We start from the raw sequence: 21,847 nt of genomic DNA, 5'->3' as shown, positions 1-21,847 counted from the left end.
TATAGAACAAAGCATTTAGATAAAAACTCCGCTGTACGTCATCAGTTCCGTTTCCTAAGATAAAAAAAAAAACTGTAGCAGGTGCAGATATATAGTATTTATATTCCGTTCAATCTGTTAGCATGACATTGCCAGTCTATGTAGGCATTTGATGTATTTAACTCGAACTTTAAAATGAACGATAAGTTGTCTGAACAAATCACGGAATTAGGCTACAGTTTAAGCGACTTCATTCCATTTCCGAGAAGATATCTAACAGCCACATATTATTATGGTATGTGAATGTTGGTTTTATTTTCTTTCATAAACGTCTATGCCTTTCAGTGTTAGTTTGGAACTTGTCAGCTGACATCTCAAACTCTTGACACATTAGAGATGAGTTCTGACCTAATGATTTCTGTGCATCCTGACAAAGTGGTCAAGATAGTGAACTGGTACTCACCCTTTTTTTCCGTAACAATTCCGTAACTTTTTCTTTTGGTATATAGCACGACCTCAAAGTGATGTTGGCCAAAGTATCTCTCCACCTCAAGTGCTATTCGTGCTTTGAAACAGGTTTGTTCCCAATGATGCACCGATATAGACAGGTACTCGATAATCCAGATTAAAACATGGAGCGGCACCACACACCAAGGTCGTTTTGTACCGTTTGAACAGTTAATTGTAACTGTTATTTATATCGAAGTCGCTGTAATTTCTTTTTTTTTCTTCTTCATTTTCTTCTTCTTTTTCTTCTTCATATTATTAGTATCATCGTCATCATCGTCATCATCATCATCATTATTATTTTCCAGGTTTTATCTAGAGGCCTCTAAGCATGCATGCACACTCACTCAAAAGACATCCATTCAGTTAAAGAGGTGAAAGTTTTTCATGTAGTCCTATCGTCCTCATATCTGTGACTCCTAATGAAGTAGTTCAAAAAGTGAACGAGCACTTTCTTTTTTCATGACGATTCACTGAACATTTTCTTTTGGATTATAGCATAGTACAACCTTCGAGGCTAATTCTGGCTTTTAGTGTCATTTCTTATCTCTCTGTGTGTGTGCGTGCTTTTTTTAACAGGATTGTTTTAAATCATCTTCTGTGACTCAGCATGAAATACAGGCACACGATAACCCAGAAAATGACACTGATGTCGAGGACATTTCTTGCAGTTTGCACAGATCGTTGTATTTGTCATTTGTGGCAGAATTTTTGTACACCACATCTGTTGTAAGATCTGTTGCGCATTACTGAGTCCAAGCTGTTGTAAGCGTGTAAAAATCTACCTGTGCGTGCACATCCGCAATACAGAAATATAGTAAAAAAAAAAAAGTAAAAAGAGATATTAAATCGTAATAAATCTCTTTTCTCATGCATTGTCATAGGCTTCATGCATTATTTGATGACTTCTGCCATTATGTTTGTCAACACGTTAGGGCGGAGTTGTGGTGCATCCTGACTTCTATGGAAGACTTAAAGATGCATGCGTATATGTCATGTTGTAAATGGACTGTGTGTTCGTGGTCTGATTATTTGGTTGTTTTATTGTGTAAGTCTGATAAATAAAGAAGAGTATCAATACGTGGAGCAGTGAGATTAATGCTTTTGTATGTGAGTGTATTTTGTTTTTATGGTTCTACTCTGTGTATGTATCCCAGAGAGCACTGAAACATTTTAAAAACGCTTACATGGTTGTAATAGGTTAAAGTTTTAGGTGAAACATTTACCAAAAAACATTTTAAAATTAAACATTGTTTTAAACTTTTTAAAATGTGAAGAAACAAAACATTTAAAAATAAATTTGTTATAAAAATTTAAAACGTTAAAATTAAGTTATTTACAATTCTCACAAAAAAGCATTTTTAATGACTTTGTTATATTTGTCTTACCCCTAGATTTTAAAATCATTGCGGTTTATGGTACATAACTAAATATTTGTTATTTATCTTGTGGATGCACGTACTCCCATGATTCCCTGCGGCGCGACATTTTCTTCTGCAGCTGAACCTGTCTGTGCGATAAAACAAGGTTGTAACCTTTTGTCGTTTGTTTACCGCACACTGCAGGTTCTTATACAACGTTATCTACAGTGTTTTAGTGCACGACTAATTTAATGTATGCTTATAAGGTGTGATTTGTCAAACAAATTTTTTCTATTTGAACAGCGCGCGTACATAATCCAACACTTGAAGACAGAGAGAGAGAGAGAGTTCTGTCCCTTCTAGCAGGACTAAACTTCTCAGTCTGCGCAGCGCATGAAGCGAACTATCCATATTTTTTTTTGTTGTGCTTACGATAAAAGTGTTGGACCTTCATGTTTACATGTGCTTCTGTTATGTTTTCGTCCTCTTCTGGTCCTCTAACGTATACAATATTATTTTGAAGTGTGAACTGTTTGGATCTATTGGCTGGATCACATTCCGCGCACGAATTAACTCGCTTCGGCAGCGACCTTCAGCTACAGGAGTAAATTGTGATGATCAGCTTTTGCAGTTTCATGTGATAATATTTCTTCATATTCTCAAGATTACTTAGTATCGTCCCAGTATTCTCCTGATGTCACTAAACTTATTCTCTGGAGTCGTTACCTTTACATCTACAGTTATCGCCCTTTAAAGTCAGAACGCGAGTCCTCGCATTGTTCTTCCTTTCCATCTTTGTTACTATTTGTGTTTTGTTCTACATCTTTGTTACTATTTTGTTATTTTGTTCTACATCTTTGCAAATATATTATGATTTTGTTCAGCGCAAATAAAGTTCGCTTTAGCTGAGCTATTGCGCTTTATAAATTTCCAATTATTATTAACAACCTTTTCTATAATGCTAGTCCTTTTTCACATCCTGCCTTTGGCAATATCATGTTACTCTCAGCTCTTGTTTTTGTTATTTGGTTCCTCTTTGTGTATTCTGTATTGGATTATACAGTTATTCGTTTAGTAGGTCGTTTATTCTTTTTAGTTCATATGTTATTTGTTTTCCTCTCCTTTGTATGCTGTCCATATTTCATTCTTGTTTCTAAAAGAGCTTACTCCAAAGGAGTGTGAGTATGCGCTTTACAAATTTTGCATTTATTATTATTATTCTTGTTATTAAATCATGCCTTCTTGTGTAAGTCTGATGAATATAACAGGGTATCAACAGAATGGCCTTCATTGTGATTGAGAGTATCGCCTAAATTGTCTTAATCTTTCTTAACAGTTATATTCAGAAATGAAGAGAGATTGCCCGGAAGGAGGGATTGAAAAGAATCCAGTTGTTGAGAACTCAACAATGGCAACATCTTTATTTTTGCTATTAGGCAAGAAACATGATAACAATTAACATACAGGATATAATATAGGATCTCTCACTATCATTTTTTGTGATAAGCACTTTATTTTACACGAAGTGATAATAATAATAATAATGATTTCATTAAGAAAAACTAATTAATAATGCATAGGGCTAAAAAAAGTAAAGTGTTTTTCTTTTTCATAGACAAAAAGTAGACTATAGGTACATTCAAAGATAAAAGTTGACAATAGGTTCAAAAAGAAATCATGACAAAACTTTCCTTTCGCGAGGAACGTTTTTATAAGCGCAGTTACAATTTTATAAAAGACATTTATGTTGTAGAAAGCATTCCATCCAAAAAAAAAATAAAGAAAAAAAGCTCCGCATACAGAGCAAGTAGCTAATTTGCCTTCCATACACCACTAATAAAAAACTATTAATATTAACCATATACCGTTCATAAAACACCATTAAAATTAACCATATATCGTTCATGAAGAACCACTAATATTAAGCATAATCTCATGCTAAAGACGACAGTTAATGATTAGTATGTCTTCTCATATCATTTTTTCTTTGTGTTATAATAAAAAAAAACGCTACACACATTAAAGATAAATCTTGGCTTAATCTCTACATAATCTTGGCACATGTGTCATCATGTTATCAGCTCCATCTGGGATCACAAAAAGCTCTCTTCATACCTTTTGAGAAACGGTCAGTTTCCAAAGGTGAACTGGTCAGAGTTTACCTGGCAAGCTGTCTGGACATGTTGCACCAGCGCAGGAGAATCTAAAAGATCAGAAAAGGTGATTAATTGGTTCAAAACATGCAAAATTATTTTGAATTTTGATGGTAATTTTTTTTTAAGGTCACCGTGGTACGTCTGATACAAACTGTTTAAGAACAATTTTCTACAGTTAACACATTTATTTTCTAAATATCGAACTATTCTCTGTGACATACTCAGTGTGAAGTAGGTGTCCTGGCCGATCTCGGCACGACAGCCTCCACGGCGTGCTTGATGGCGAAGACAGCGACACTACCCATGGCAACAGGAGGCTCGCCGGTGGCTACACGGGAAATCATTAGGTGATTAGCTTAGCCAACAAGAAATACCCAGGGAAACATTCTGGAAAAGACAGGTACGTTTTTGTTCCCTGGAAATATACCCCATAAATAAGAATTAAATGAAACGATGTACCTCAACCAACCTTTTTAAATATGTTAAATACCTTCGAACTTTTTTGTATGACTTCACGCCATATTGCTTTTGCTTGCTTAAGCTGTCAGCAATCAGAAAATTTTGAAGTGTAATTTTTAAAGATGAGTTAAATCAGATGGTAAAAAAATAGTTTTAAAAATAACAAATTATGGATAAATTAACAGTAGTAAGGTAGGTAGCATGTCAGAACTTCTTTTCATTACCTTTGGAGCGAAGTACCCCTAAAGGATTAGGTGAGTTTCTCAGGAAGTTTACCCGGAAATCTATGGGAATGTCTTTAGGCAAAGGTGGCTTGTATTCCTGCAAAGTTAAGTGGGTTCTGATGCAACAGGGAACCTTGTTACTTGTGTTTTCATCATACATATTCTAACATTTAATGATTTTTTTTTTTTTGCAACGTGAGTAGTACGATTTGTTAGAAAATAAATAAACGAAGCCTGGAAAAACACTATTATTGAAATATTTCGGCACACAAGCTATGTCTGTGGTAGTACGTGCTTATGTGCGCGCGCTTGTGCTTGATGTGTTTACACGTGTGTTGTCTTTTGCACGTGTTTCTTCACGGTTGGCTGGCTGTTTGAGTTTTACCCGTGTAAGTCTACATCCTATCTCCCTGTTCTCTTTGAATTAGACAAGCTGCTCTTCACTGCACTTTTTCTGGTGTTGCTGTTGCTGTGTTGTGGTCGGGTTTATTCCTGAATGCTTGCATTAGAAAATTAAAACCTCGATAGAGAGCCATTAATATTTTCATTAAGGATGTGTCCTGTTTTTCTGTTACAGTTTGAACTACTGAATAAATATACTTTCAAGAGTTAATTTTAAAAGGTGTTCATGACTGACCCAAGTTCCATCCGTCAGAAGGACTCCGGTTTGGGGGTCAAACTTGCTGTCCTCAAGTAGATGACATCCCACACCCATCATAAAGCCACCCTCCACTTGGCCAATGTCTATTTCTGGACTCAAACTAAACATAAAATAAAACTGTGTTAGCCTACGCCGCTATTAGAAGTGTTATCAGCTCTTTATTAATTGTACTTACCACTAGATATTCTAATGAGCAAAATATCGATAATATTGATATTTTCATAATTATGCTATTGCACATCAGTCACAAACAAAGTTATTATAAACAATTGGACTCTGACCTTTCCCCGCAGTCATACAAGATGTCCACGCGGTTGATCTGTGACTGGCCTGTGAGGATGTCCACCTCAGCCTCCGCCACGGCAGCTGCGTACACACTGTATCTAGTGGGGAACTCACTGTACGGGTTGGTGCTGAGACATAAAACAGCTAGCACAATCAGGAGAAATATAAAACAGTGCAATTTAATTTCCAATTCTTGAATTTCTTCTAAATTTAACTTTTATTATATCCATAGAATTTCTGTTGTCGCTGAAAAATATTATCTTCTTAAGGACAGGAAAACAACTAGTGAAAATTGGAAAATATTTGTATAGAGTTGTAGGTGACAAAGTTTAAGCTCTAGCATCAGAGTTTAGCCGCAAAGAACATAAGATAATCACTACATCATTTTTAATTGTATTTACTAGGCGTGGGCTGAAAGGTCGATTCCACTGCGGTAACACTCGCTAACAATGTCCTTCCATGCCGCTGTCGGCATCCTCATCCGAACTGGCGCCATGTTTGCCTTGATTTTCTGACAACACTGGATGACTCCCTGTGGTAAGACAATAACAATTTCTAAATGGCTCTTTGCTGTCAAATAACGCAAGCTTTTCTATATTTCCCACTGGTCAAACAAACACTGGATTATTGTCTCTGCCCAGATAAGATAAAAAGGTCCTTTCAGTTACTAACGCAAACATCCTCTGTAGAACGTACATCACAGTTTAAGGGCGCGATGAACCACATTGTCAACGACTCTTGATAATTTTGTTTCTTTTACCATCCAAAGACAAGTGGTAAAATCTATAGGCAACGTGGTGTTGCAGATTAATCAGTCCTACCTTACTTAGAAACAGATTCTCTTCTAAAAGAAAAAAAAATATGTCAGTCGAGGAAGGAGGACTAAAATTATCGTCATATAAAAACTCACCATGCTGCACAGTTCACTGCCCATGGAGCCCGCAGTGTAGGTCGAGTTGGCGTTGGCAGTAGAAGAATTCTTTTTGACACGGATCAACGACATTGGTACACCCAGCTCATAGGCGCACACCTGTGCCACCTGCAGATAGGGATCATAGGAAAGAGACTCTGTCACGGTAGGTTCGCAGTCTCACGTAAAAAAAAATATAACGATCATTAGCTGATGAATGGCTATAACTTTGCATGGCGGTAGTTATGGACCAGAGCAAACCTGCTGCCGACTTAATCCCTCCATTTACACTTGAAGTGTAACCAAATGTGGACAGTAATGCAGCTGTAAGCCAAAATATAAATTTTCTCTTCTTTGTTCCATATGTTCAGTGGTTCATCTTGCAGTTTCTCAACTATTGTACAGGAGTCTAAACACGTGGTCTGCTTACCTTTGTGTTGATTCCCTGTCCCATGTCAATGCCGCCATGTTCGATTGCGACAGAGCCGTCAGAGTTGTAGATGGCCACAAACACACTGTAATGGCCACCCCATCCCATCGGATATCTTGTGGGGACCACGGAGATGCCACGCTTTCTCCAACGGTTTGCCTGAAACATGAATGTAGCTGTGTGATCTTCATGAGATAAACCTCTTCCTCCAATCCCAGCTTGCCAGTCTAATGCCATATTATTAGTAAATAAATATAGCACTTATCTAGGAACTTGTTATTAGCTTCAGTAATATCTAGAAATGTCTGAAAAAACTTTTATCTCACTATCGACAAGGAAGCGTGTTTTATTTGTTCCTACTTTTTACCTGATTAAACTCTGCCACCTGCTGTTTACGGGTTTCCAAGTCAGAAGATGCTTCTAACTGAGAAACAATTTCTCCGATGTTGCAGTAGTCCAGCCTTGATCCGTTCAGAGAAAACTGGTATGGACAAAGGATTCGTGAACATTTGAAGTGTCGTGTAATAGTCAACTACACTGTGCCAGGCATATGATTCAGATAATAATTCTGTAATACTTTAAGTGAAGGGGATTTTATAATTAAATTACTAGTAAATAATTATCCTTAAAGGTGGTAGATAAATTATTTATACTTTCTGAGGTGACATTCACTAACTACATACACTTTTCCCTCTTTATTCTTTTTTTTTCATCCTCCTTTATTTATTCTGACTGTAACATACTAACATCTTGTACAAAAGACAGATACCTCCTATGTCTGGCTACAGCTTAGAATAGAAGAACACGCCATATATTACCTGTCCTTTCTGGTAGAAATTTATTTTTCGGATTTCTGTTGGGTCCTTGTTGAGCTCTTTGGCAATATTCTCCATCACTGTCTCGATTACAAACTGAGCAGGTACGCAGTCTGTAAGAGACAGAGACAGATACAAGAAAGACAAAGCCAATTCCTTCATGATTAAAATGTCTAAATTTCTTCCTAATATTTCTTATACTCGATGCTAAAGAAGTTTCAATAAAAATCATTTTTACAGTTTCATATCCGAAGTACATAATCTAGAAACGTCGATATAACTACAAGTAAAAGTAAATTTGTCTTGTCAGTGACATGACAGGTATTTCATAGAATGCCCACGTACCTGGTGCCCTGCAGGTGGTGTTGGCTGCTTTGTTTGTTTTTACAGTGATTGGCTTTAGGCTCCAGTTCGGACAAAAGTAGGCTGGAGAGGTTAACAAGTAAATAATTGACGGCGTGATTTACATTATAGGAAAGAAAAAAACTAATAATGCACAAAACTTACAAAATTTCAATAATTTAAACCCATAATCTGAACGAACTAAACCGTTTGCATCTTACATACAATCTGTGCAAGCTACTTGATAAAACACAGTACAGAGAACAAATGTCACACACATTCATTCAGACACTCACTGCTGTCGATGAAGTTTGCAACACCAAATGAGCCCCCGCTAGCATCGCTGTAACCACACTCACGGTAGCACGTCAGTTTGATTCCGTTAAGTTTTCCTTCCTCAGTCAATCCCACCTGTCAGGCGTATATAAAAAAATACTCCAGGATACAAAACCATCTTAACAAAGTGCACGTCACTTACATAATGATCTGTACACAAGATAGATCATCATCGTCATAATCAGTACCGAAACTAAAGCAGCTACCGTAACAATAGCAATAACAATGATACGGAGGGCTGGATGTCGTTGTTAAGGATAGTGAACTTCTGTTTTGGGGATCTGTACGACTCAATCGACAATGGATCTTCCAGGGTTTAGAATGCATATAACCCGACTGGGATCTTAAGGAATAGCATTAATCTTGTACTGTTTCATTGTGTGGTTGTTTCGTCCATTTTCACTATTGCGTAAAATATGTTTAATATGTACCTCATGGTGTTGTAGTTCGTCTTTATAGAAGGCTTACAACAGATATGTAATAATCACAGTGAGTTGTATCTCAGATTTGACAGTTTTTGACTAAATAAATTTGTCTTCTTATAGTGAGGTACAACAGGGCTTCTGCTAAGACTAAATTCTTTGGGGTCCCAGGGACCCCTTCTTCAGATTTTTAAGGGGTCCCTGTTCTTTGCCCAAATTTGAAGGGGACCCCATTTACGAAAATTGAAGGGGTCCTCCGAACTTTTAATGCGTACTGTACGCAATTTTTTGCGTAAGCAGAAGCCCTGGTACAAGAATACAGAAGACAAGTGAACACGCCTCACCTCGTACTCAGCAAAATATGGAAGACGTTTTCCAAGCGACTTCATGTTTGTGTGCAGGTCCATCACCAAGCGCACGGGCCTGGGAAAGAAGCAAAATTATACGAAACAATACAAATTACCACAGGTCATGGTGACAAAGTACAAGGTATTAAGATGTTGCTATAGCAGCATACTCAGCAGCAAACTCGGCTGCATCACTGAATAGCTTGATAGTACATGGACTTTAAGGATAACTCGAATCAAACATTAAATTAGCAAGTCTTATAGCTTGCTACAAAACATACCCTGTTAATCCATTTATTTTGTTTATATATATATTTATCTACCTTCAGGACGAAGGCCGCAGTCAAATAGGGAGTTGTAATCCCATGTTAATGAAGAACTGTTTAATTAGCAAGCCTTCTTCTATGACGTAGAAGGAATAATGTCCTGACTTATTCCTCAAACCCAGATGAGTGCTGTCTATCCAGCAAGCTCTTAAAAATTGGAGCTCATTGCTTGGTACTAAGAAATATTAGGGTAATGTTTATAACAAATATCACTTTTACTTACTAACTGATAACAATAATATTATTATTCCTACTGATGCTTGTCATTATGTAAACGGAGTGTCCTTGATTACTGATTACCTTTGCATGATGTAGGCGGCCAGGGCGCATGCTCCTGACACCATTGCATTGCGAGTGGCCTTTCCTCCAAACGCGCCGCCTAAGCGTTCGACCTCCAGGTTCACGCTACAAATCAAACAGATTGTATGTCGTTTCTTCATTACATCATTGAATCATTGAACGAGAACATGCAAACAATGAACAAATACCACAGATGTCAAAGGCGTGGGAGGTCTCGTTTGACCTCTAAGCTCACATTTTTTGAAAATACCTTTATAATTTGCTGAACTCGTCCATTCCCTCCAGAAATTGTTGTCCAAGCACTTTACTTATGTTTGCTACACAGTTCTGTCCGTACGGTGTTCTATGTGTAAGCTGTTTCATTCTTTGGTAGTATTTTACTTTGCACGACACTTCTAAAAATAAGCCTTATTATTATCGTTACAATCAATGGTAAAATGTCAATCATACTCTGTTAGCTGCAGGAGTACTGAACATGCGTGGCTCACTGTATCAAACAGCATTCTAGAAGCCCAAGAGTTCTTTCTGTTGCCTCCACCTTTTATGATAAATCTACCTATTTCCGCTGGGTAGATAAGGAAGGTTACCAGAAGGATTTCAAACAGTTAGCAGTTGCATTTCTGCTCAAATGTCGGGTTCCCCAGCCTTTCTTCTCTCTTCCCATCACTCACAGCTTCCTTACCGCGGAAGGTTACAGATTTTTTTAAATGAAAGAACACACGCCTGTCTAGTGGTAAGACAAACATTTAAGGTGATGCGTCTTAAGAGTACATGACTGGTCACCTGCTTACTGGGATGTTGAGGACCCGTGATACCACATTCACGATCAAGTCCACCCACTGGGTTGTCGCCCGCACGTCCATGCCCCCAGTGTCGTTGGGGGCACACCTGCTGCTCTGTGACTCCAGGTAGAAGTGGTACTGGTCTCCTACTTCTACAGACCCAGTCAGGCGATGAGGGGACTGGGCTATGGCCACTAAAAATGCAGAAAAAATTGTCTTTTGTAAAAGTAATCTTGATACGTGAGAAACGCTGGGCTATGTAAACGCTTTTAAATATACATTTATCGTGTATTTATTTTGTGCTCGAAAGAACTTTTAATGCTAATGAAGGCAACAAATAAAAAATACAAACACTTAAATAATCAACATTACTTGGCTCAAACATATGAAAAAAAGCTTGCTTACAATCAGAAATTGGGCTAAAGAAAATTCACAATAAAAATGTTAATGTACCTCCACTTCCATTGCACATTATTTCAAACTTATTATATTCAAAAAATTGATGCATGTATGTTATTTATCAATATTCAGTCAAAACTCAATATAATAAACGAATACAGACACCTAGGAGCTGTACTACTTACAGTCTGGGTCACCTCTGATGACAGGATCCATCTGGCGAGGAAAGAACGACTTCTGGTTGATGGCCGTCCTGAGGTCTAACAATGGAGGCTGGACATTCTTGTAGGTCACCCTGACCATGGAGGCAGCTGTACTTGCCATCTGAGGGTCGTCTGTCGTAAAAGGAAGAAGTTATGACTAGACACTTTATTTGACATTAATGTTTCAAAACAATTCGCAAAGGAAATGTCTTTTGCAAAAAAATACTCCAAACCAAATAAAACCCCAATTTCTTAAGTTGCAATTTTGCGGCAAATAAACAGAGGTCAACAAAGCTTATTAAAAAAATAGTAAATCCAATCACAGTGTTACACGTCAGCATCTTGGTATTGGCAGGTGGTAAAAAAAATCATGTCACCTGCAACGATGATGCCAATGGGCTGGCCAGCATACTGCACACGACCGCTGGAAAGAATCTAACAAGAAAGATATTTGGACATGATGCTTCGCAACAACCCATTTATTAGCTTTTCGTAAAATAATAAAAAAAAGATGCTGGAACAGAATTATTCAAAATATTGCTGTTGCTGTTGTTAGTGATGTTAATGTTTTTACTTTTTCTATGTTTTATTTATTTCTCATCCACAAACTGAAAATATTTCTTTCAAATCTTAGAATGTAGATAACCACAGAACTTACCTCTTCTACTGCAAATGGACTAGAAAAATTGTTAATTCCTCCAGCTGGAAAGTCTGAAGCTTGGATGAACTTGCGTACCCCTGGTAAAGTCTGACAAAATTCGATAACGCATTATACAACAGGTTGTCTTGCCAGCAAAAATTTATGAAAACTAAAAACATGACAAAGGAGGAAAGTGTTACTATTATGTCTAATATCAGAATAAATGCTCAGCAACTTTACTCTTTAGTTTATATATCTGCCAAGGTAATACAAATTACAGGCGCCGAATGTAACTTCAGTACCAATCATTGTTTCTGATACAGACATACTAGCGCCATTTGAGCATCAATGGATGCGATCTCAGCGTTTCCCTCTGTGCTGATGACAAAGGCAGCGTGCAGCTCGTCCGGCTCCAAAGGAACATCATCCAAGTACCGAACCATTCCAGAAACCTGCATACATAGGTTGATAGTACTGTTTCCACTTTTACGAAGTTCAAGGTATATTTGATTCAATTGGCCAAAGTGTCAATGGTCTATCAACTGCAGCTGAGACAGTCAAAGTTTTATTTTAGTAAAGAAATTATTGTGATAAAACTTACCTTAAATGCAAATGAAAGACTTGTAAAAATTTGATTACCAGGTAATCCGCGTCAATGGATGTCATGGGCTCGTTGAGGGGCCACTCCTCCCTGCGAGTGTCGTACGAGTGACTCGCTGACGACACTGGGCGCACCAGACTGGCGCCGCCACTGCGGTACCTCTGAGCCACCTTGTCTCCACACACGTCCAGCACGTACTGAGGACCAGAAAGTTTCAAAGACTCTAAAGGGAGTGGTAAAAAGAATGTTTCACGAACAGACTATAAGTACACAAAATGGAACAAAATCTGTATAGGACACAAACAAATGAACCAGGTTGCTTTGGGTCCTCAAAGGGCCAAAAATATGAACAGTTCAACCATCGGATTTGGGACATTAAATATATTTCAAGAAGGTGATGTATGGTATATTTTAAACCCTGATCTGGATTGTTCATGCCTGCGCCGAATACTGTCAGCTCTCAAAAATAAATGTCGGGGATATCCTACGCTAATTTTGACCTTATTTTATTTTTTGTCCTTCTGCAGGTGACGTAGAATCAATCAAACACGAATCTACGTTCATTTCACGAAAATTGAACTTTCGAAAAATAAGGAAAGACACCTTGTAGAAAAAAGACAATGCAGCGCTTTGCCGATACTCAGCACTGGCCAGTACAGGATTACTGGCAGGGTTCAGTTCCATTTTCAGCATGGAAAAGCAGTCTGTGAGAGAATAGTTTTACATGATTGTTCTTAAAAAACACTTCTAGTGAAACATAAAATATTAATATTCAGACAAGACTGATAAAGCTAAATCATTACAGCATTAACTGAGTACGTAGTTTCGGTAATATCATCCATTCAGAGATTTCTGATGCAGAAAAAAATTACACAATCTTATACAGACTATCAAAGGCAAACAAACCACTCGGATGAAGACATATTCCTTCATTATATAAAAGCAGTTCCTTATTACTTGTTCTTACTTATGATTGCGTGATCAGAAAAGTGACTCTAGATTACTTGAAAAAAGTTTTAATAAGAATTATTTTATACATGAACTTTCTCGTATTTTTTAGTACTCCTAAAACTTGTTAAAGAGAAAATAAATCTTTATTACTTATACTCACCTCTCAGAACTTGAGGATCACCCAGCTGCTTTCCTTCTAGAAAAGTTTCTGTATTTTCAGCACGGTTCTATTGACAAAAATTAGAATGTGATGATTTATTGACTCTTCGATTTCATATCCAGTAAATTCCAAACGTAAAGATTTTTTTAATTTTTAAGAAACCAGACATTGCGCAAGCTACTCACAGAATCGCTAGAAAATGACAGGATTATCAGTAAACTGTGTACATATGAACATTGGCTTATTAAAAGGTGAACATTATGTCACATCTCATCCTCATCAATTAGAGAGTCAATCATAACAGTCATTAAAGACCGGTTCAAGTAAGTTCATAATTGTTTATTGTACTACTAATCAGTTCGTTACTTTAGTAAAGTAAGTGCATTAGTAAAGACTTTCTTTGTTTCGTAAGTTTAATTTTGGAGCTGCTGACAATATTATGGAGGTCTTTGTCACTGACCAGAGTGCCGCTGATGCCCTGGAAAACAATAGTTGGCTTTTGTAGCACCGTGCAGTTATTGGTCTTGTCAATCTTCATGTTGAACCCTGCTATCACGTGACCATGGTCAGACTGTACACAGAATACAAATAATGAGCAATGTCAGTGCGGTGCTACGAGAGAAAAAAAATGCATTGCTTCGAAGTCCTATCAAGAGAAAAAAGAGGTTTACCTGTAGTCGTTGTGAAACACGGTAAAGTCGGATGTAGTAGTTGGTGTCGGTGTAGGTTGGGAGTAAGGCTGCCTCGATGACTTTGCCCTGCATGTCCAGGCTGAGAAATTCTTTCAAGGTGCACTGGCTTCTGTTTCCGGTTTCATCGCCTGAAACCATAATGCGGTAAAATAAAATATTCTGAAATGGTCGTTGCACTTTATTCTCAATCGTTAAGTTTAGAAAAATACTTTCTTGAAAGCCTCTCATATATTAACTTGAGTCTAAAACGCACCAATCAGAAGTCGGGTTCCAACGACCTCCAGCATGGTAAAGATGTCGGAAAGAACTCTGGATGTCTGTGTTTTAGCATGAGGTTGCCTGCCCATGACCCCAGCTACAATAACGAAAAAATGCACGTGTAATTGTAATGTTACCGTTAGGAAAATAGAAAAAATCTATCGTATTAAGAAAAAAACAAAAACAAAACAAACAACAAAAAACAATCATGTGATTTTCTGATGTTCTGGTCAAAGATTTGAGATAATCATGTTACCAACGCTTGCTTTACGGATCCAAGATTAACACCCTTTTGTTCAAACATGTACGGACATCGTGCTCACTAGTCAAGCTCTACATGACACGTACGTTCCTGACGCCATTGTTGGCCACTTTCTTGATGTGCTCCGCGAAGACGGCGGCGTACGGCAGTGATGCGTTGCTGCGCGCCTTGTCGCACAGGTCGTGGATGTTGGTCAGCGTCAGGTTAGCGCCCCACACCAGCGAGGGAGTGAACTGCCACGTCAGATAAGGAACGCAACCCGCTCAGGTCAAGCGACAGGGTGATGTTTAAAGCCACAAGTAAGCCGTGGTGGTGTCCATCAATGACTGAACTTACCGAAAATAAATGTACGCCTTGACAAAATTAGTTGCCCATCTCTTTCCCCACAGATATCATAATAGTGAGATTGTGTTGTCTGATGCTAATTATTGTAAACTGATAGCACCTGAGAATTGCTTTACTTACCTACTTGCTTACATTGTAATTTCCGAAAAGACGTTTTCTTTGACAAATCAGTTTTACTGACTACCACTTGTTTCTGCAAAATTACTGTTTTTAGTTTGATAACAAAAACTCACCTCTATCCTGTATAACTCCTGTATTCCTCTGATGTCAATTAATATGTCGTACATCCACGGTCCAATTTCTTTGTATACACCTGAATTAGCAATGAAAATTTTTAAATACCAGTAAAAAAACACTAGTAGGTTCAATTTATGAAAACGAAAAAAATTGATGATGGTTTTAAAATTACCGTGTCACGTCTAGTTGGTTTGAAGAAAGTGTCAACATTATTTGATTGAATCGTATTTACCAAAGCCAGAGTTGCCGAAGACCAGACGGTAGTTGTCCGCGCGGTGCTGATGGAGCAGGGTGTACAGCTCTTGCAGTGTGGTGGGTTTGAACCACACAGCCCTGGCGCCCACGCTACTCGGGGAACCACTGTCCTGTTGTCGAGCACTGGAACAGTCCTTCTTGTCCTTCTTGTTGTTACACTTGCCCTCGCATCTCTCGCCGGTCTTCTTGCACATCTTGGGGTTCAGATCCTGTAAAAGAAAGTAGCTTTCCATTTACCTTTTTTTCTGTCTTAAACATATGCGTGAAAGATTGCGTTCACACAAACAGAATTGATCAAACCCTTTAAAATAACTCCTGTTCGTACTATCACTACTACTTCCTTAGGCAATAAAATTTATTTGTGTGCCTTTAAAATTAAATAAAAATGGATAGCACGCAAAGGTTTAAGGTTTGTATTTGGTCTATTTTAACTTCCATACCTCAATATCAATCATGCCCCTTGGAGGTTTGGTGGGGCGTCTGAAGCAAATGACTTCATGGCGTCCAAGATTGGCCTGTATCCTGTATGTTAGCATGCAATCTTTTTTGGTAGACATTATGCAGTTTTATTCAGGCAAATAATTCTAAAAATCTGCAATAACTCACAATGTCTTAACTACATTACCTATACTTGTTGTTTTTTTATTACATTAGTCATTTCTACAAGAATAAGTCTGCCGAGATATTGGCTGGTTCAAGAAATTTTAGCTCCAGGTCCCATCGCAAGTGCCAACGAGTTCAAGACATCCACCTCACCCTTCTTCCAGCCGAAAACAACCACAATTTAGTAATTATTACTAATATCAGTGTAGCCTCAGTAGTTAACACTTTGCAATAAGACAGGTGTATGACTTATTATGTAAGAACTGCTACGGGTCCTACCTGTGCATCGGCAAATAGAGACATCATAGGCGTCCTCGACCTGCTGCATGGTGGGTGTGGGGTTTCTCTGAAGCAGTCTTCGGTCGTCATTTTATTATGTGAAATCAAAAAAAAAAAAAAAAAAATAGAAACTATTTAAAACAGATAAATGAGTTGAGCTTTCTCATCTAGCATAGTTTAGTATGGTCATTACACCTGATGCTTTTTTATTTGCTCCTGAACATTTTTTAAAATAGAATTCTAAAAAATGTAAAGGAAAGACATCTGTAAAGACACATTAAGCAGTCTTTAGCATGATTACTCACCCATACATATTCATGACTTGGGCGGGGCTACAGAAGCCACACTGAGCTCCATTGTACTTAGTCAGACGCTTTTGTATTGCATGGAGGCCAGTTCGGACATTGCCCAGTCCTTCGATGGTCGTTATCTCCCACCCGTCACACATGTACAGCTGAACTAAACACTGTATAAAGAAGAAATAAAAGGTAAAATACTTAACAATATATATATATAAGTCTCAACCGCCTTTTGTTCTGGTTAAGTGTTAAGGGAATACGTAAAAAGAAACTACTTATTTATTAACGTTTTCTTTCCTCTCATAAATCAAGCAATTGTCTAACTTGATATTTATCTACATAAATATGTATAATAAGTAGAAATAAATTTTCTTATTTGTAAACTCTTCTTTTGCTTCTAGTTTACATTATTATGGATTTCTTCATATTGATATGTTCCGTGATTTCCAGTATGTTTATTTTACCCTATGTACATATCGCTCAATTATCTACGTTAATGCGTTTCTACAGTGATACTTTGACATGCGTTCCCTTGATTCTATTCTGTCTAAACACCCGTAAAAGTGCTTTCTTGAATTCAAAGAACTTTGTTTTAATTGTATTTTTTGATGAGCAGCACGGTGAGTGTTTTCTTTCCAACCGTATTAGTGTGGGTAGTAGAGATTAGCATATGTAGTCAATGACATTCTCAATATGTCTTCCTTCCTCTGAAAAACAGACTTAAAGTTAAGAAATGCATTTTCATGTACAAAATCTGACGGGTAAACTATCGCCAAGACTCCCTCTAGTATTTTTTTCCAATAGCACTAGAACTTCTCCAAAAATTAAAATTCCATTCCTAGATTAGACCTTTTAAAATCAAGTCTGAAATACTCAGGGAGCGTGCTGTGGAACAGCCTCCATCTTAAAGCAATTGAACTCCCTGAACTGCTTTCGACGCCAACTATCTAAGTACACTGAAGATGAGGCCTCTAGAGATACCTGAACTCCAGGAAACCTGGTAAATATGTTTTTCTTAACCATCTCTTTTGTACATATTCACCTTCCAGTCTCCTTAAATACCTTACCTTATGTTCATTTATTTAGTTTTTTCTTTCCCGCTAGAGGGCGAAGGCTAAACGAAATTCTTTTAAAATAATTTTACCACTCGTTAATAAAGAATTGTCATTTGTTCCTCTCTTTAAACACACACACAGATTCACAAATAGAGACTCACCGAGTTGACGGCGTACACCTGTGACGTGGCGCTGACCGGCTCGTACAGTTTCACGGCCACCAGACACACCCCACACCCTCCTTCAATACACAGCTGCTTCGTACCCCGGGACACACCTGTCCTCCTCAGGTACTCGTTGAGGGATGTGGCGGGGTGAAATTCATCTCCCACTGCCGAAATTTAAAGTATTATGATTAAAAAACAATTGTTTGCTAAAAGTTTTGTTCAAATCACGGTAAACATTTTAAGCTTCTATGGTCAGGATAAACTGAATCTATAGTGACGAAATTTTACAACACGATGCGACTGTGTTTTTAAAATACTGAAGTTTGCCCTTACACTACATTTATTAAACTACATTATTTATTATATCTCTTTGCCCCTCAGCTGTTGACTAACTACCTTACCTGTGCACTGAGTGCCGTTGACGGTGAAGGTGACGCCGTCGCTAGCTCCCTGTTGTAGTCGTAGTTTCATGTAGAAGCCGCAGCTGATGCAGGTCCCCGTGTAGTCCTCCTGACATGAAAGTCCTGGAGCTTTGTCCTGCCTGAGATAGTTACAGACGAATGAGTCTTGTTGTTATGATTGCTATTAGTATAGGAGTGGTGGAGAGCGGACAATACAGCCGCTTGCATGTGTGAAAACGTCCACGTGACACAGAAACTTACAGAATTCGAATGAACGAGGTTTATTAAGAAGTTTTAAGTCTTTATTTTAGTGGGCTTACATTCACAAGGGATTATTATATAATAGAAAGTCAACTTTTTGAGTTTGTGAAAGTCATTATAATACGAGTTTCAAAATATGAAAAATATTTGTTGAAAGTAACCATATGCTTCTATGCTAACTACAGGATACGAATTTCAAAACGAGCGTGATCTGAATATGATGTCTCACGTGTGTTGAAACAAGCTACAGATGCATGAAATGTTCACAGGACTGCGTGCTGACAGGTACTGGCAAAGTAAGAAATCCTATGGGTAAAGACTGAGGTGGAGGGTCTTCGGGTACCAACAACCATTAGCACTAATAAGACGATTTCTAATGGAGTATAGTCCAGACAATTACTTATTACCACTCACAGGACACAATAAACTTTACTCACTTTGTGCCACAAGCAGGACACTGAACACTGTGAACAGCAGACGCAGGCATCCTCCTTCGCTTCCTGCGCTCCTTCACAAACCAATAAAATCACAAAAGCTGTAGACACCACATGGTCATCTCCGAAATTCAAAACAAGTATCTGTAACGAAATACAATGGGAGTAAGACTTGTTTCAAACGTTTCAGCTCTTTCTTTTAATGAAAGATTTTCATGAACTTACTTAATTCTCTAGAGACAACCTTTAGAGATAGTCCAGTCAAGTGAACAATATCTAGCACACGTTAACATATATTATCTCTTTTATAGAGAAAGAAATGGGGAGCACATGCAAACCTTTTTTGATAACCTCAATAGTATTTTTTGTTATTTTCTGGGATTTTAATTCGTCTGATTGGATTTTAAAAAATTGATAACTTATCTTTTAATTTTTTTTTAAACTGAACATACACATGTCCTTGATTAGTACTGTTGAAAATAAATGAAGTATTTTTAGACTCTGTGAGTACTGATAAAGGACGAAAGATTTCACGATTTAGTTCGTTTTGTGGAAATTTTTCTTTCCTTTCAGGTGTGACTTTTACTGTTTGTAACTTTGTTGTAACACAGGCTACATCTGCTTTACAAAAGTGTTTAGATTAACTATCTTATACGATCTTTAATTAATTTATATTCCTGTTTAGAGTTATAGTTTTAGTTGGAAATTTTATTTGTGGAGCGATGGGTGTGGCGGAGGACTTTCACAATGGCATGACATCCTATTAGGTGAGACTCTTGATGAAATGTTTTCAATATGATTAATTTTGTGTTCTCTCGATTTTCTTTTGGTTTATAGAACAACCTCAAAGTGATCTGCCTCTAACGTTTGCTTCTTATCTGGGTTTCCATTCTCATAACCGGCATTATTAGGACCATGAACCATGACACAACAGAAAACACTAGGAAAGAATTGTTCCAGATCGCGACACTTAATGACAAAAAATATGCAGGACACGAAATCGCTAACATAACCAGTGGGATGCAAATATATTTATAAACAGCTATATAAAGGTCGATGTAAGATACTATTTCACCAAATCGTGATGACTACTTTTTTGTCTTGGAGACACACGACTACAAACATCACCATGCACAGACCGAGATCATCACTGAGGTCAAGATATGTTGACATTGTCAAGGCCTCGGCCTTTGCCCATCTATAAAGAGGACAGCGGGGATAATTTGTTAAGTATTAATATATGTGTGTACCAAAGTGACCTCTTTTTGTGCATGTGATGTTTGTAGCCTTGTGTTTCTAGCATGGATGGAAGAGAGGAATTCCTCCAAAGTTTATGAAAGTGTCTCATCAAAAGGAAGGTGTACCCACTTGACCTTTGCAATTACTGTTTCTGTGTTACATTGAAACCAATAATGTATCGGAAGTCAGCGAAAATCTTGTGTACACCACAGCTACTTAGGAGCTGCATTCCATTTTTGATAAGACCTTTAGACATCCTATATTTTTTGTGCGTAGAATATTTTCACACAAACAATTTTTGCCTCTAAGTCCTTAAACATATTATTTTGGAATTTCAATTCAGAGGCATGGCTTTGGATTTTTGTGCGGAGTCAAATCAGACGAAAATCAGGGCTTTAATATCTCTTACACTTTACAAGTAACTAGAAACTCTCTTGAGTGGAAACACGTTTGAAGAAAAGTAAAATAAAAGATCAGTTGATAGCATATCCTTATAAATGTGCATAGCAAGATACAATATTCAAACAAACGCATGGTTTTTGCTTATATACCTTTATTTACATTTTATATGACAAACAAAGTTGATATGATCATCATCATCATATTTATTTTGCAGTGTCATGTGGCTGGGTCATAGCTGTCTTATGTTTCCTCCAGTTTATTGCATGTTAATGTAGACATATCTGTTGATCAGGAGAATAATATACATGTCTTGTGTAAAATAAAAACAGCAAAGCTACTGAATACATTGCTGAGATTTTTGTGGTGTGTGTGAATCCAAGTACCTACATAGGCCATCAAATAAACAGCTCGAATGCGATGTCCCTCGGTAAATCATACTTGCTCCATTTAAAATATGTATTTTTGGATACTGTATTGCTTACACCATGTGGATTATGTTAATTTTCAGACCAAAACTTTTCTTAAACGAATGAGGTTAGAGTGGAGCAACTTAGGTGAGGAGGGCAGGAGAAGTTTCCAAAGGAAAGCTTTCCTACAAAAGCAGCAGGTTCCTGATACAGAAGAAGAAAAGGCTGCCTACCTGCGCAAAGTATGCAGTGAATTACAAAACCTGGTATGTAACATATTGATACAAAACGTATGATCTTACGATTTATAGCTCATTATACACTATTTTGTAATATATGATACAGATGTGAAAAAAATGATGTGAAACTTAGTTTAGTTTATTCCTTGTTGCTCCTTTGAGGAGGATAGGGTATTAACAACACCTTGCCAGTGGACCCGGTTCTGGGCAGCCCACTTCAGTTGGCCAATGTGGTTCTGATATCCTTTGCCTCACTTTCTGGTGTTCTTTTCCAAGACTCCAGTCAAGATGTGAAACTGCTTAGCTGTATTTTTTTTATTTTCAGGGTGATTTAATGAAGCAGCTGGGGTGGACCTTTTACTTTAAAATATCAGCAGGAAGCCTAATTGCAGAATCATCATCTGCCCCAGCTGCAA

The 21,847-nt window shown here is 37.6% G+C and overlaps 1 protein-coding gene across 1 annotated transcript; it reads right to left on the bottom strand.

Annotated features, from left to right (window-relative positions):
• Positions 1 to 3,340: 3,340 nt before the first annotated feature.
• Positions 3,341 to 19,414, bottom strand: LOC112558482 (xanthine dehydrogenase-like). Its single transcript, XM_025228939.1, is given in 38 exon segments — positions 3,341 to 4,050; positions 4,225 to 4,263; positions 4,266 to 4,331; positions 4,687 to 4,783; positions 5,324 to 5,447; positions 5,629 to 5,760; positions 6,034 to 6,164; positions 6,543 to 6,671; positions 6,973 to 7,131; positions 7,340 to 7,453; positions 7,791 to 7,900; positions 8,133 to 8,213; positions 8,426 to 8,540; positions 9,232 to 9,310; positions 9,861 to 9,965; positions 10,644 to 10,836; positions 11,227 to 11,376; positions 11,622 to 11,679; positions 11,903 to 11,992; positions 12,214 to 12,336; positions 12,524 to 12,682; positions 13,089 to 13,189; positions 13,597 to 13,663; positions 14,057 to 14,167; positions 14,268 to 14,416; positions 14,542 to 14,592; positions 14,595 to 14,643; positions 14,895 to 15,041; positions 15,387 to 15,466; positions 15,623 to 15,854; positions 16,086 to 16,111; positions 16,114 to 16,167; positions 16,528 to 16,604; positions 16,833 to 16,993; positions 18,043 to 18,212; positions 18,450 to 18,589; positions 19,148 to 19,218; positions 19,370 to 19,414. Coding segments are annotated over 37 exon segments (3,993 nt in total). The 5' UTR covers positions 19,198 to 19,218; positions 19,370 to 19,414; the 3' UTR covers positions 3,341 to 3,976.
• Positions 19,415 to 21,847: the final 2,433 nt, after the last annotated feature.

This window comes from Pomacea canaliculata, linkage group LG3 (assembly GCF_003073045.1).
Source record: "Pomacea canaliculata isolate SZHN2017 linkage group LG3, ASM307304v1, whole genome shotgun sequence".
Lineage (NCBI taxonomy): Eukaryota > Metazoa > Mollusca > Gastropoda > Architaenioglossa > Ampullariidae > Pomacea > Pomacea canaliculata.
This window is presented reverse-complemented; position numbering and strand designations above follow the sequence as displayed.